The sequence below is a fragment of the Metarhizium brunneum genome, chromosome 6, assembly GCF_013426205.1.
Source record: "Metarhizium brunneum chromosome 6, complete sequence".
NCBI lineage: Eukaryota > Fungi > Ascomycota > Sordariomycetes > Hypocreales > Clavicipitaceae > Metarhizium > Metarhizium brunneum.
Genome location: NC_089427.1, coordinates 649,067 through 664,086, shown reverse-complemented (window position 1 = coordinate 664,086; position 15,020 = coordinate 649,067). Strand labels below are relative to the sequence as shown.

Below are 15,020 nucleotides of genomic sequence, written 5' to 3'. Positions count from 1 at the left end.
TGGCAAGGCGTTTGCGTGATGAGGATGAGCTCTGGAACTGGGCTTGTGAGTGTACACTACGTGTTAACTCGAGTCAACTGATTGCAATGGGACTAAATTTATCAAGTTGAAGATGCGAGCAGATTAAGCCAACCAAACCAGCAGACCGAACAGAGCAAACCCCATACTCGGGCTTGAAAAGTTTCGCGAGTCGAAGAGGGTGAGGATGCCCTGCCATGACCTGAACCTATCGTACTTGACAGAATTCAGTGTCTAAAAACTACCAAGAAACATACATGTAAAATATGATTTTTTTTCTCCAGGGCGCGCCGGGCACCCTAAACATCTCACAGCACTAGGAGATGCTCATTTGTGAGCTTAAATTAATAGGGATTGAGCGGATGAAATCTATTCACCGTCCTTTGTGGGACGAGACCGTTGACAAAATCAAAGTCCCGAGTCTTTTAAAAATTGACCCGTTCATCACACACTCTGGTAAGATCCATGCAGCTTTGCAACTACATATGGTCATGCGAAAGTCGATCTTTCTCTTCTTCCCTGTAGTTCAACGAGCTAACATTTAAAAAGTACTGTTGGTCTGGGCGTGCAATTCAGACATTTGTAATGGAGAACTTGGAGTACCGAGAAACAATTCCGTCCCCAAAAAGATGTTACGGTGTTGCATCAACATCAGCCAAGAGCTCATACCACGCAAGTAAGTGTTTCACGCTCTGTCGAGTGTGGTTTATCAAATTCTGTGTGGTGTCGTTATCAAGCTGGCGCTGGGAGTCTTGCGGCTGAGGCAACATTAAAGTGGCGCAATAAATACTTGACCAGTTGACCAGGCTGGGACCTAGTTGACCTTTAAGTAAGTACCTAGAAGTACACTAAGTAGGTGCTGGGGTATTACCAGTTGACCAGACCAGACACCATTTTACATGAACGCAGGTGCCATCTCGACTGCCAGCTATCACCCACCGTATCACCTGTCTCCTCCACCGTCGAGACGAGACCTCGTGAGCAACGCGCGTGCTGGCCAACGCCGCTGTTGACTGTCTTACCCCCGCTCCCATTTTCCTTCTCGATGCTTGATGCTGCATTGTTTGCATTTCGATGTCAGGATTGTCTGCCCTCATCCATGACTGTACTTGCTTCCTTTCTTCATAAAAGGTTGGGTGTTGGAGATGGCAACAACGTCACCGTCTTTCATTGATCGATTGAACCATGCTGCTCAAAGGGCCTCGCACATGTCGTTGAAATCGCCTGCTTCGCAAACTGCGACCGAATATCAGCTCGAACCGCTAGAACCTCGACCAAACGAACCATGGCGACAGGAACATGAGAATACCAGTATTCCCGAGCATGCATCTCCATCTGCCGCCTCGCAGTCTAAACAAACGCCGCTACACTCTGCGAACCGAAGAGATGACTCTCCTGGATCATATTCCAAGCGAAAGCCTAGGCTTATGTTTACCGGACCGCCACCGCCTATTGCCTCGTCAGTAGTGGTTTCTTCGCGCCAATCCAGCCCGACACCAGTCACCGTTGACCGAGGACGAGAGGCCAACGGGCTAATGCGAACATTGGGAAGGAGCATCGCCCAAGCCGTGTTTGATCAGACGACAAGCCGAGACACCCTGTATAGCCTGCAGTCTGATACCACCTGGCGTAGCCTCCGACACCGCCAGAGGGCTTTAGAAACGGATATTCAACAACTACTGGATTCCCAGGTTGCAGGCTTAGTATCTGGAAGCCAAAACGGGGATTTGTTACCGGCCAGCAGAGATATTGACGTCCACAGCGATACAGGAAGCAGCACACCAACAGGCACGTTTTACTCCACGGCAACATCAAGATCTCAGATGCCGAGGAGCCTGTACATACCTCCAACATCCACCCTAGAGGGAATTATCATACCAGTACGGCAACCTGCAAACAATCAATCCACAGGCCTCAAGTCTGCTCGAAATGGCTTGCGTAGAGCAATACTATCTTTAGTTGAGCTTCGTGAGGAAGAAATGGACAAAATCGACACAGCAATAGAGGAGAGGAGGAATGCTCTGGCGCAACTTAACACACTCGGCACAAGACGGCTTGGTATACAGGCAAAGATAACAGCGGTGGACGGTGATAAAAATGAGCCACTGGGAAGACAGTTGCGGGAACTGGAGGCAAAATATAATTTGGTGAATCAAGAGATCGGCACGCTTGAAGAAAGGCTTATTAGTCTCCGAAATCAACGACAATGGCTTAAAGAGAAGATGAACGATGCCAAGGGTAAAAGAGAAGCGGGTTTAAGCGGATATCGTGGAGCCTTAAAGGATGTAGATTCAGAACTCGCATTCCTTGTTCGACGGCCTTCTTTCCTACCCCTTGACCCGGCTGTATTTGGCGCGGATGGCGGCGCTTTAAGCGAGGATGTTGCTTCATCAGGTGGTCCCGAATTTTTCCGCCTCATTCCCGAACGTCGCACACCAGAGATGGCGAAGTCTTGGTTTGAGGCTGAACTCAAGATCCTGCAGAGGCGAAGAATACAAGTGCATCAAGATCGCCAGGCCCTAGAGAAGGGAGCAGGTGTATGGGACCATGTCGTTGCTCTGGTCGTTAATTTTGAATCAGAGCTGCGGCGTCTGTTAAAGGACGGTATCAGTTCATCAGCGCAGAGTTCTGCTAAGGGCAAAGAGAACGCAATTTCGGATCGTGATCTCATACAAGCCCAGTTGGTAAGTATGAATACAGTTCTTGTGGAACTAGAAGAGGCTATGAGACAAGCCGAGGCACATAGTTGGAATCTCCTTATCTGTGCTATTGGCGCCGAGTTGGAAACATTCAAGGAGGCTCAAAGTGTTCTCAAAAGCCTGTTGCCTTCATCAAATACGGGGGAAGACGACACAAACCAGAGCATGCCAACTACGAGGCGAGGTTCTCATGCCACGGACCAACATGGACATTCACAAGGAGACAGTGACAATGACGTCCCAACGGATCTATTTTTGTCCCACGTTGACGGTACTGACCAATCCAGTATTAAGCAATTGTATCAAGATAGATCCAGGAGTGTGGACGTGAGTTGCGACAGGCCCCGGAGCCAGGATAGCGAAAATGAAGTCCCGCTTGAGTTTCTGGCCGAGCACGACTGAGACCGAGACGCTATGAGACCCGACAGCGCTCTGTGAATTCATTTGAATATTTTGTGGCGGGGAGGAGGCATCAGACAGGCGATGCGCTGCCCCAGTGGACCAGCATGAGAGCTTGATTTGAGCAAGATCTTATCATAAACCAGTACGGATAGCGCCCATGGTGCACACGTGGCGTTGAATGGATATATGATAGAATCTTGAATAATAAATAATATCCACCTGAAGAAAATTGGTTGCCCTTGGTCAGGAATCTGCGTCTGAAATAGTTACATTAACATAATAACTTGTGGTATATAGCGATGAGGTTGTATTGGCTTAGGGGGATTCATCACGTAATATAAAAGACAAAAAACGGGAAAACATGAAGTCGAGTATATAGATAGTAAACCAGATGTTGAGACTTCAGCTTTAAATTCTGATTTCTTGCTTCCTTTTGCGTTCTGCTGAGCCCGGGTCTTAAGAAGGGATTGCCAAAAGCCCACCCACATCCACTCATCCATATCAAGTTTCAAACCATCCATCGCGGGAAAAAAACATTAAATAGACCAACGCCAGAACCAGAAATTTGACGCGATGACTTGTAAGTCGTCTGCATAAAAGGCCGAGTTATTCTTGACGCAACAGTCCAAGCTGCCTACATGGCCAGCTAAAGGAAAGTGGCGTATTGGTGAAAGATACTAACCAGGGATTATGCAAGGCTTGGATGGAGAAACCACTAATGGCTTGCCTAATCTCATCTTCTTCTCTCAAAAAAGCCACTAGACCCTGCAAAGGCGACCGACTGATCCATCACCCACTCGCCTACCCCGAGATACTTGTCAATCCATCTCGAGACCTCTTTGTTTTCGCCCGCTACCTTTTCTGTCTTGAAACTGGGCCTGGGATATCCCGAAGGGGGAACATATAAGCCACTTGTAGAGGCACTGTTGCAAGAGTCTGGTGATTTGGTACTCACGTCAATCCGGTCGACCGCTTCATGCCTGCCAGAAAGGCAGAAACTGCAATTAAGAATTTGTTTAGCATCGTGTGACGAGTTACCTGCCAGTGGGATTGTATCAAGGTGCCCACTTACTGAGGACGGCATCGAAGGCGTAGTGCGTTAAGCGTCCAACCTTTGACCACAGCCCAAACGTCAGCAGGTTGAGAAGCTGCAAGATATATATATCCTTAGACAAATGTGCTAAGAAAAGACAAGATGCTGCGGAGCTGCTTTCGCAGATGGCGACAGCACCATCAAGCTTGCATCACAAAGGGCGACTATGCACATACCACCATGATCGTTATCGGTTGGAAACTGGATGGGAAATGCGACGCTGTAGTCGAGGGCGTGGGGTGACGTAGATAGCAGAGAAAAGTATTGCCCTATCCTATTCGTTGTGAATCGAATGCGGCTCTTATGTGTACTCTCTAGGAGACAGTGATGGAACCGAGATGAGTGGTTAGAGATGGTAAATGTTTACTTGATGGTGTTTCCTAACGTGAGGAGCTGTTGTCACTCGACCCACCATTAGAGAGCTTGTCAGCTGCTACTTGACGGCTATTAGCTGGATGACGGGCTCACGTGAGGCTCATGAGCCGCTGAGTCAGCCCGCTGGATGCAGAGATCCACATTATGTACATTTGGTGCCAGGTTCATGTATTGCTTGACGGGCTCTTTTTGCTAGGTGTGTTCACGCCTTACTAGGTACTTAATTATTAGGCATTATAGTATAATATATACTTGATAATAAATACATAAATTTACTATAAAGTTATGCAAAAAATCAAAAAGAGGCCTAAATAGTTGTATAAAATTTATAAAACTACTACTAGTAATACCGTAATTAGGCCGTACCAGGTATAAGGCCGTAACACGCTAGTATCAGAAAACACAAAGCACACGTATCACGATGCGCTAAATATACTAGTCTAGAAACTAGGTAAAAAAAATACTATAAGCTAGATTATCCTTATCGCGGAGTAATATATTTTATTTTAAGTAGCTTAAATATATATATAAAAGGTTTAAATATAATAAACAATAAAATAATAAGCGCGCCTAATAAAAAGAGTAAGCCCGCTAAGCAATTCACCCAGGTTCCAGCACTGGGCTAAAGTGGGACCGCGGTTAGTGTGCCAAACAAAGCTAACTTCGACAAGCGGCCGACTACTCTCCGAACTACCATGAACACTAGCAGATTTGACGATAAGGACCTATCGCTGGACAGAAGGGGCACTGGGGAGCTCAAGCTTCCCCGTGTCCAATTGGTCCTCTGTACACTCTGCAGGGGATTGACTGTAAACAGGCGGGCACCTTCCCGGTGCTCCGTCGGCGCTTCATGGGTTCGGTGTTGGGACTTCTTGAAGCCAGCGCTTTACAGCCTGGAAGGTCAAGGAGCATTACATAGACAAAAACTTCTCTCTAACGTTGAGCTCGCGTAAGAAGCACAATTGAGGCTTTTGGAATCATACTAAATGAAAGAAATAATACGATGTCAAGTATTTACCGACAAAAGTGGAAGTATTTACTAAATAGCGGGTGCGCTCGAGTCTCAGGTGAAGTTTGCAGGAGGATACGTCGTGCGGTCATAACGGGCAGATCATTTGATGTGCTCCTGTGGCTTACAATTTGGGTGGTTATGTTTTGTTGAGACGCGAACAGCCAAGACACCACATGCTCCCAATAGCGATTGACTCAACATGCTCTGCCCCGGCCCGGATGGCGGTGGACAAGACTGTTTCGTACTACAACCCACTGTACATAGTTATTTTTTCGCTGATTCATGTGCTCCTTGACCCCAACACAAATATTGAATCCCTGAGGGAAATAAAAATACATCGAGAGGCGAGGACAAGGACAATTGGCTTTGGTGGAAATCGCCTCCCCTGACCCTCTGAGGGTCTTGTGGTGAGCCCAGCGTTGTTTCGACTACACGCCACTTAAATATTGCGATTATTGGGAGGTTCTTGCTACTATTTGCTGAAGATTAGAGTATGCGCCGCGTTCAGTACTCCCTCGGATTGCTTATTGCTGCCTCCGCGTGGTCATGATAGGTGGTAGAAGCAATCTACAAAAAAAAACCTGCCAAGTGATAACGTTGTAGACTGGTGGGTATATTTCACCTGACTGCGACAGTTTCGTGTCAGCGTGGCCAACGGCCTCCGAGACGTGCGTAGGTCGTTGCGACTTTTGTGATGGATACTTAGGCTATGTACTCATCCTGGCTGAATTGGGTAAATTGATTATCCTCATCTTTTACTTTATAGTTTTTCTCAGCCCCATCTGAAGATAACAATTGGCGCCGTCTTATCCTTCACCGCACGACAAATGGGGATTTTTTGCGCACACCTCGTAAGAGTAAAAAAAAAAAGAGGCGGGGCGATCAGGTCAAGGTACGGAGTAGTTTGGTAGTAGTAGTAGTAACCACTACCTGGGCAGGCAGGTTTGGCCGAGCCCGTCAAACGTCAACCGTCTCGTTCAACCAGTCGTTACTACGTGTGCGTACCACACCAGGTCCAAGCTGCATTCATCGCCTCCCCTCCCCCACCAGCCTTGGATCTGTCAACCCGCCCTTTTTCCCTTCACATTTCCTGCCCACTGCTCTTTTGCCTCCCCATCAGCCACCCATATCCTGAGGAGTCAACCGATTTCAAACTTCTGCTTGCGTACTCGAAACTTTCTTGCCGTTGAGGAATCAGGATTCTTAGCTGTACGTTCGTCCTCTAATTGCTCTTCACCTCCCCACTCTTGCCATCCGGATCCGGTAGCTGTCAAGCTTTGGGCGCCAATCCCTTGTTGATTGCCTTGGGTGTAGCTGTAAAGAAACTGCCCCAATGGAACGCAGCGAACTTCACTGAAGGACCATATCTAACAAGTCGTGTTTTGAATAGGCATAAGTTGCCGTCTGCAATGGCTCCAGGTCGCAGCCGTTCATTCAGCATCATGGCTGCTGCTCAACAGGACCACCTTGACACGGGTGGTAGGGTCGCCTGGCTAGCTTCACTCGACACTGCTTACAGTCCCGAGCACAACTACCGCCGTTCCTCCATCATTTGCACTATTGGTCCCAAGACCAACTCCGTCGAGGCTATCAACAAGCTCCGCGATTCTGGCCTCAATGTCGTGCGCATGAACTTTTCCCATGGCTCATACGATTACCATCAGTCTGTCATTGACAATACGAGAGCTGCTGTCGCCTGTCATGCTGGCCGACCGGTTGCCATTGCCCTTGACACCAAGGGTCCAGAGATCCGAACTGGTAACACTAAGAATGACGAAGATATCCCAATCTCTGTCGGTACGGTGATGAACTTTACTACTGATGAGAAATATGCCGCGAGCTGCGACACCGAGAACATGTGAGCCCTCAAAGTCTCCCTTCAAAGTCCACGATTTTGCCTACCACCAAGGTCCACCACTGCGCTTCAAAGCGCTAGACATGAACCTGGGTTTCAAGTGAAAGTCCTCTCCCTGCGATCTGTTCTTGAGAATGACTAATAATGTTGCCTTGATGCACGAATTCTGTAGGTATGTTGACTATAAGAACATTACCAAGGTCATTGAACCTGGCCGTGTTATTTATGTAGATGATGGCGTTCTGGCTTTCGACGTTTTGAGCATCAAGGACGAAAAGACCGTTGAGGTCCGTGCCAGAAACAATGGCTTCATTTCATCCAGGAAGGGTGTAAATCTTCCTAATACCGATGTCGATCTTCCTGCTCTGTCTGAAAAGGACAAGGCCGACTTAAAGTTTGGCGTCAAGAACAATGTGGATATGGTCTTTGCCTCCTTCATCCGCCGAGCTCAAGACATCAAAGACATTCGCGAAGTACTTGGTGAGGAGGGCAAGCAAATTCAAATCATTGCCAAGATCGAGAACCGCCAGGGCTTGAACAACTTCAGAGAGATTTTGGAAGAGACAGATGGTGTCATGGTTGCAAGAGGCGATCTTGGAATTGAGATCCCGGCTGCAGAGGTATTTGCGGCGCAGAAGAAGCTGATTGCTATGTGCAACATTGCTGGAAAGCCCGTTATTTGCGCGACGCAGATGCTGGAATCCATGATTAAGAACCCCCGGCCCACTCGTGCCGAAATCAGCGATGTTGGCAATGCTATCACTGACGGAGCAGACTGTGTCATGCTGTCTGGTGAAACGGCAAAGGGAAACTACCCATGCGAGGCCGTTCGTGAAATGCATGAGGCCTGCCTGAAAGCTGAAAATTCCATCCCGTACGTTTCTCATTTCGAGGAAATGTGCACTCTCGTGCAACGCCCAGTCAAGACTGTTGAATCTTGCGCTATGGCAGCTGTACGTGCTTCTCTTGATTTGGCTGCTGGTGGTATCATTGTGCTGTCTACCTCGGGAGAATCTGCAAGACTTCTCTCCAAATACAGGCCAGTCTGTCCCATTTTCATGGTGACACGGAATGCCACCACTTCGCGCTTCAGTCACCTGTATCGTGGAGTCTATCCATTCCTTTTCCCTGAGGCCAAGCCTGACTTTGATAAGGTCAATTGGCAGGAGGATGTTGACAAGCGTATCAAGTGGGCTGTCAACCATGCTCTGGAGCTCAATGTCCTGACCCCAGGTGACACCGTGGTTGTCGTACAGGGTTGGAAGGGAGGCATGGGCAACACCAACACGCTGCGAATCGTCCGTGCCGACCCAGAGCACCTGGGAATTGGCCAGGCTTAAGAAAGGAAAGCGGAAAAAGGAAACTTCATGGCGGAATACGAAGTGAAATGGAACGGGGACGTGAACAAAATTGATAACATGTTGGGAGTTGGACGCGTCAATCGAGGATTTTGATAGACTTTACAGTGCAATGATGCAGACTAGTGAGCTCAGAACGTCTCGAGTCTCTTTTTTTTTTAACGTGGTACTATAGGCGTCTTTTCGTCTTCTTGATTCCTTGGTCATTCGTGGATGGGGAACATTTTTCTATACGTCGATGGTTTATCTAGCGGGAGCCCAGTACTCTGCGCCCTAAAGATTCTCGATCTCGAAGGCCCTTCGAGACTATTTCCCGCACTCAATAAGAACCAAGGAGCAGAGGTCACGGCCATGGCTATTGATACAAGCAAACTATTTCATCAACTGGGCCCTAGCTTCTCATACTCATGTACGGATTGCAAGGGTAAGCCAGCAAGGGACAACACCGCTCCGACACCTTACGTTATTCGAGCTACCATCGCCCCGCAAATTTGTTAGCCCGCATTGCAAAAGTTGTTCAGATTGACACTCCCACGGCATGTCAGGACACAGTTGACGAGTCTTCTCAGCGTCGGTCAGTTGAAAAGGGTTTTGGGATCATCATCGCCCTTCCGTTATAGAAAATCTCATCGTAGCTCAGCTCAGCCCGCAACACATCTTCTCGTGGCAAACCCTTCTCATCGTCAACTGCGGACGCCTTGTGGTCGGCGTTTTTGCGACTGCACTGGGTTTACTTACATTAGTTCGACTGGTAATAAATAACCTTGGCATCTACCTGGTGGAGTTTCCCTCGCCTTCAGAGTGTCATCGGAGTTTGATTCTGTCCCTGTCAAATCGGGTTGTAATCGGATTGCCTTAAATACAATAAGTAATAAAGGGATAAGCGCACCTAGTAAAAAGAGTAAGCCCGCCGAGTAATTTACTTGTTGTCTCCCCACTCAACCTCAGCTCGTGGAGGGGTGTGGCGTCATCTGGTGTCTGGAAGCTACCAGTCCCGTTTTGTACGTGCAAAGGCGGGGGATATTGGACCTTTGCATTTCATTAGACCAGGTCAAGGAAAGCTCCCGATTGCTTCGCAAGCTGATTCAGCTCATCCAACTTGGTTTGGGGATAGCACCACCAGTCAGCAACCCTCCCTCTCGCATCTATTACCTATAGCCCCATTTTTGAGCGTTGAACTGCTCCAAGATTTTTATCCTCGACAAGGAAATGCGCCTACCCTTCGAGTTGGCATGTCGCTGATACCCTACCACCCAAGGGAGGGCCGTGAAATTGTGTTGTGAGTCCGCCCACAATTTTTCTAAGCAGAGATGATACCGCCTTCGCCTGGGTGTGCTAAAAACACCTTACGGGTATAAACCCATGACTAACGCTGTCTCTACACAGGCGTCATCGCAATGCCGTTGTTGTTCGGGATCCCGAGTCCCAGCGACTTGAGATACGCGGCTCTGAATGTCCCACGTGCCACCAGCCCTTGGGTCGAGCATCATCGCCGGAAAGATCGTTCGAGCGACCATATGAAATGAATCACGAATATGTGGACCCAGAATACTTTCGCATGTTAAGAGCAGGCAATCATTTCCCACGGGGAAACGGACCTCCTAGTCCTGTCCGCCGACTTGTTCAACCAGCTCTGACAACTAGATCCGCTACCCGTTCTTCTTCTCCACAAGAACCTATACCAAGGCAGGATGAGTCTCAATTCTTGTCCAGTAGTCCAGGAGTACCCAAAGCTGAAGGCGGCAGAATCCGTAAAGAAGCCTTCAGTCCGAACTATTTCAGGAGCTTTTTCGTCGAAGAACGCGTACTTGGCAAAGGAGGCAAGGGTGTTGTGCTGTTGGTGCGACATGAAATTGATGGATGCCCTCTTGGGCACTTTGCATGCAAGCGTGTTCCGGTTGGGGATGACCACTCGTGGCTAGAAAAGGTCTTGGTCGAAGTTGAACTCTTAGCTAAACTCTCCCACCCCAATCTCGTCTCCTATCGCCATGTATGGCTAGAAGATGTCCAACTGACTAGATTTGGACCCAGTGTTGCTTGCGCCTTTATTCTTCAGCAGTACTGCAATGGCGGTGACCTCCATCAGCATGTTGTCGGCAGTGCGCCTAGAGAGCTTACAAAGGAGGAGCTCAAGGCACAGATGAGGCGACGGTCAAAAGGTCAAGCGGAAGCCCCATCAGGCCCAGCAAGGCCGCAATTGTCATTTGAAGAAATATACTCCCTGTTCAAGGACATTACATCCGGCGTGGCCTATCTTCATAGCGCGAACTACATCCACCGGGATTTAAAGCCGAGTAATTGTCTTCTGCATCGCGAGGGAGGCAAATTGACATGCCTCATCAGCGACTTTGGCGAGGTTCAACCAGAGAATGCTGTGCGTAAGTCTACCGGGTCAACTGGCACCATATCGTACTGCGCCCCCGAGGTTCTGAGAATAGACGTCGCCGGGCAGTATGGAAACTTCACAACCAAGTCGGATGTTTTCTCACTCGGCATGATACTTTACTTCATGTGCTTTGGAAGACTACCTTACCAAGGGGCCAATGCTATACAAGAGGAGCTAGAAGATATTGATCAACTTCGAGCTGAGATTACGGACTGGCAAGGTTTCCAAGACGAGCGGCAAGAACGTCCGGACTTGCCGTCCAAGTTGTATAAGCTCCTTAAGAAGCTGCTGGCTCTTGATCCGACAGAACGCCCTAGCGCAAATGAAGTTTTGTTAGCAATGAGGAGCGAGACAAATTTCGATAACATTACCAAAGGCGACTGGGTGGCCAGTCGGGTACAGAATCTGGACTCCCCAGTGCCTCCCGGAACCCCTGTCCCAGGTAAGTTTGCCCATCACAGTAGCACCATAGGTATAATTTCAGAGGAATATAACATTACGCTCGCTCACTTAGATCCTGAAAAGGAGAAGCCTCGTGGACGTACAGGAAGTCGAAAAGGAAGCGTCGACCCAGGCCCACCACATCTAAACTCTTTTGAAGCCATGGAAAACCCTACCCAGACATCACCGCCAAACGCCTTCGTAAATCATGATCCGCACAACCATCATCATTTGGAGTTAAATCAAGACGAAGGCCGAAGGGGCTCCGATATCGTGAATGGAACACGCTTGTTAGATGCAGACTCATCGGAACTACCTGCTTCACGTCTACTAATGGCACCGCCTCGGACACGGGCAGCGGAGTTCATATACCAAATTTCGATTTTGAGTCACCATATGTCTTCTGGGCTCGGGCTTACTACCGACACGTTTGACTCTATCTTTCGCCTTGCGATTTTTTCCTTGAAAGTCGTCACTCTCACTCGGCCATGCTGGCCATACGTTGTAAGCTTTGAAGTAGGAACCCCCCTCATTCTTATAGCCGCTATTGAGCTGGGCTGGCCAACTTCTGCTGCCAATAATAATTGGGATGAAAGAATTATTCAGCGTCGGTTAAGTATTACTACAAGCGTAGCACTGTTGGGCGTTCATCTCATTACTCTTTGGGTTGCTCGTCGATGGGACATCCTTTGTACACCGCCATTGCAAGAGGAGTGGGCGGAGTGAAAAGGAGGGTTCTGGAGCTATCGGACCTAAGACGTTGCTTCATTATTTTCACTTGTTCTGTTGGGGACTTATATATTGCTTGTACGCTATGTTCATGGCGTTTACCTGAATCGCTAGTCTTTAGAATCACGGTTGTACTCTTGGCAGCAGGCAAGAGCGCTATTATAAGAGGCGAGCGCAACCAGTTTTTCCCGTGACTATCAGTATGCCGTCGTATCTGCTTCATCGGGCCTATTGTTTATTTTGTTTTGGAGAAATGATTTTTCTCTAATGCTAGAAGATCGGGTTTTCCTGGATACCACAGCCTAGTAGAACAAATATGTAAATCTGGGCACACTTTTCTCACTTTAGTATGGCCCTAAGCCCAAAGGCTTTCCGTCTTTCCATCTCAACGTTAGCTAAACCAAGGTTGTAACCCCCGGCACTGATCTTCTTCCCTTCCGTAATACTTCCAAATCCGAAGTCCGGTTCTTCACCCAGACTGCCAAAAATGTCGCCTATGTAGTTGGTCGGCTCGATTCCCCTCTGGTACGTGCAGTTCCAATCGGAAACGATGCCCCGAACAATGCCGATGCCAACATTAAACAAATTTTCTATGGCAATCATGAAACCATTCTGATCGGTCCGCCTTAGGTGTTCCCAATCCGAGAGACCAGGTGGCGGTCGATCAAAGTTTGACCCTGCATGAATTATCCATTAGCCATATGCGTGGTACTTTCTTACATAGCTCCGAGTTGTTTAGGAAATGACTCACCAGCTCTCACAAGTATGATTCGCGCAAAATCAACGAGACCTTCAATTGCTGCCCTAACCATTACTTCAAGAGTGGCATTCTCTTCTTGAGCACTCATGCAGTATACACCAGAGCCATTCGTCCATAGAGTTGTTGTATTTTCAAAAGCGACCGCAAGCTTGGTCCCTGAATAATAGACGTCACTGGTAGCGATGTCACATTTGACAACACTGGGCGCCTGTGTGGCCATAGTATCGCGGTATCCGCCGCCTGAGTACTTTGACCGATATTCCTGCGGTCCCTTTTGATCCTTGAGACTGGATTTAGATGCCAATAAAAAAGCTGCCTGCCGAAGATTTTCATTGACTTCAAAAACCTCAGTCCCATACAGTACGGAAGGGTACTGAAGGGGGTAGTCACGCCCATAGGAGATGTACCCAGTTGGCCAATCTTGCGGCAACGACCGGGGATCAATCTCATATTGAAGGGCAACTTGGACTGCGTAGCGAGCGATTGCCACGCTACCGACAGTGGCATAATGGGGATTGACACCAGCAATGCCAGCAAAGAGAAAATACGACTTCCGAAAGTCAAACTGGGTCGACAAGACCAATGCCATCATTGATGCTGCTGCGTTGATTTCTCCCTCGCCAAGTGTAAGTTGGCAGATATTTCTTGTCTCCGTGCAGAAGACGCGGGGATATAACATTGACAAGCCGGAAACAGCAGTTGACCATGCTCCGAGGTTCCCTAATTTGGACTCATTGAATCTGGTATGCCAGACCTGTGCCTCGGGACGCCACTGTTATAGGAATACAGAATCAGTTATCCTGGACCTAGCTGAGAAAAGGGACATTTATCACGATAAACAAACCATCGACACAACCACTACTTTTGGCGCCACCCTATCGTCGGCGCCAGACGCTGAAACTGAGGGTTGGTATTGAACCAACACGACTAGCTTTATTAAAAGAATAAGTTGGATTACCATCATATTGTGAATTATCTAAAAATTGCAGAGTCGAATTGCTAGTTGCCTTTGATAGGACATGAGTCCCGGAGGCGCATGAATTATGTAGTTGGGTCACGACAACAACCGTTGCTGGTTTGGAATATCTGCGCAGGCTAAGTGGGTTGTATAGCGATGCTAGGTCTTTCAATGCTCCAACCAGTGACTTATCTATGGTTCTACAAAACGAGCGTAGGGAGTGATTTCCAGGCGAGGAGTGAAGCGAGGCCGCAAGCTATTCAGGCGAGACGTGCCGAGTATGTCGAACGAAGGCTACGCTAGCCTTGGACCTAGCAAACTACCAGTTGATATCTCAAGGCAGCCGAGTAGCGGACCGAACTGGCTCGGGCTCTCCTGTACTACGCGAAGAGTTTCAAAGTGGCCGCAAAAAGGAGACGTTGATCTGCAAACAAGACGGCTTCGGCCACCAAGACACCAAAAAACCTACCCTACCCGGCAAGACAGCACCGAGTGTCGAGGACGACGAGGTGCGTGTTCAAAACTACCTGGCAAGTGTCGTCTCGCTTGTTTTGCCAGGTTGAGTAAATAGTGCCAACTACCAACGTACCTAGGTAGTTACTAAACTAGCCAAGTCGGCTCTTTGGAGCACCGGTGTCTATTGTCTCGTCTTACACCGCACCTAAATATCTCGACCTGCTCCGCTCCAGAGAAATCGGGCGAAGTTGATGGCATGCGGACATTTGGTCAAGGGATGAGGTGCGCTGTGCCAGCGAAGGCCAAGGTAGTTGGGTGCCACTAACGACTAGGGCAGACGCGTGACAGCAGGACTGGTCTGGCTGCGGACTGGAAGCCTCGGTACGAAGTACGCTACATGAGGTTTCGGAGGTTAATGTTGGAGACGGACGAGGATACCTGTTAGAACAAGGAAATGACATGGATGAGGGTGATTGGC

The 15,020-nt window shown here is 48.5% G+C and overlaps 4 protein-coding genes across 4 annotated transcripts; 3 read left to right on the top strand and 1 right to left on the bottom strand.

Annotated features, from left to right (window-relative positions):
- Positions 1 to 1,226: 1,226 nt before the first annotated feature.
- Positions 1,227 to 3,119, top strand: ATG28 (Autophagy-related protein 28; the record flags this gene model as incomplete). Its single annotated transcript, XM_014691299.2, has 1 exon — positions 1,227 to 3,119. One exon carries the CDS (start codon positions 1,227 to 1,229, stop codon positions 3,117 to 3,119), a length of 1,893 nt encoding a protein of 630 aa, XP_014546785.2.
- A 3,922-nt stretch (positions 3,120 to 7,041) lies between these two features.
- On the top strand, positions 7,042 to 8,794 carry pki1 (Pyruvate kinase; the record flags this gene model as incomplete). The annotated part of the gene is made up of 2 exons (XM_014691300.1): positions 7,042 to 7,457; positions 7,627 to 8,794. 2 exons carry the CDS (start codon positions 7,042 to 7,044, stop codon positions 8,792 to 8,794), a joined length of 1,584 nt encoding a protein of 527 aa, XP_014546786.1.
- A 1,250-nt stretch (positions 8,795 to 10,044) lies between these two features.
- Positions 10,045 to 12,365, top strand: G6M90_00g095430 (uncharacterized protein; the record flags this gene model as incomplete). Its single annotated transcript, XM_066131496.1, has 3 exons — positions 10,045 to 10,091; positions 10,199 to 11,640; positions 11,713 to 12,365. 3 exons carry the CDS (start codon positions 10,045 to 10,047, stop codon positions 12,363 to 12,365), a joined length of 2,142 nt encoding a protein of 713 aa, XP_065987741.1.
- Positions 12,366 to 12,707: 342 nt separating this feature from the next.
- Positions 12,708 to 13,717, bottom strand: NUP (Purine nucleoside permease; the record flags this gene model as incomplete). Its single annotated transcript, XM_014691302.2, has 2 exons — positions 12,708 to 13,045; positions 13,120 to 13,717. 2 exons carry the CDS (start codon positions 13,715 to 13,717, stop codon positions 12,708 to 12,710), a joined length of 936 nt encoding a protein of 311 aa, XP_014546788.2.
- Between the last annotated feature and the right edge of the window lie 1,303 nt (positions 13,718 to 15,020).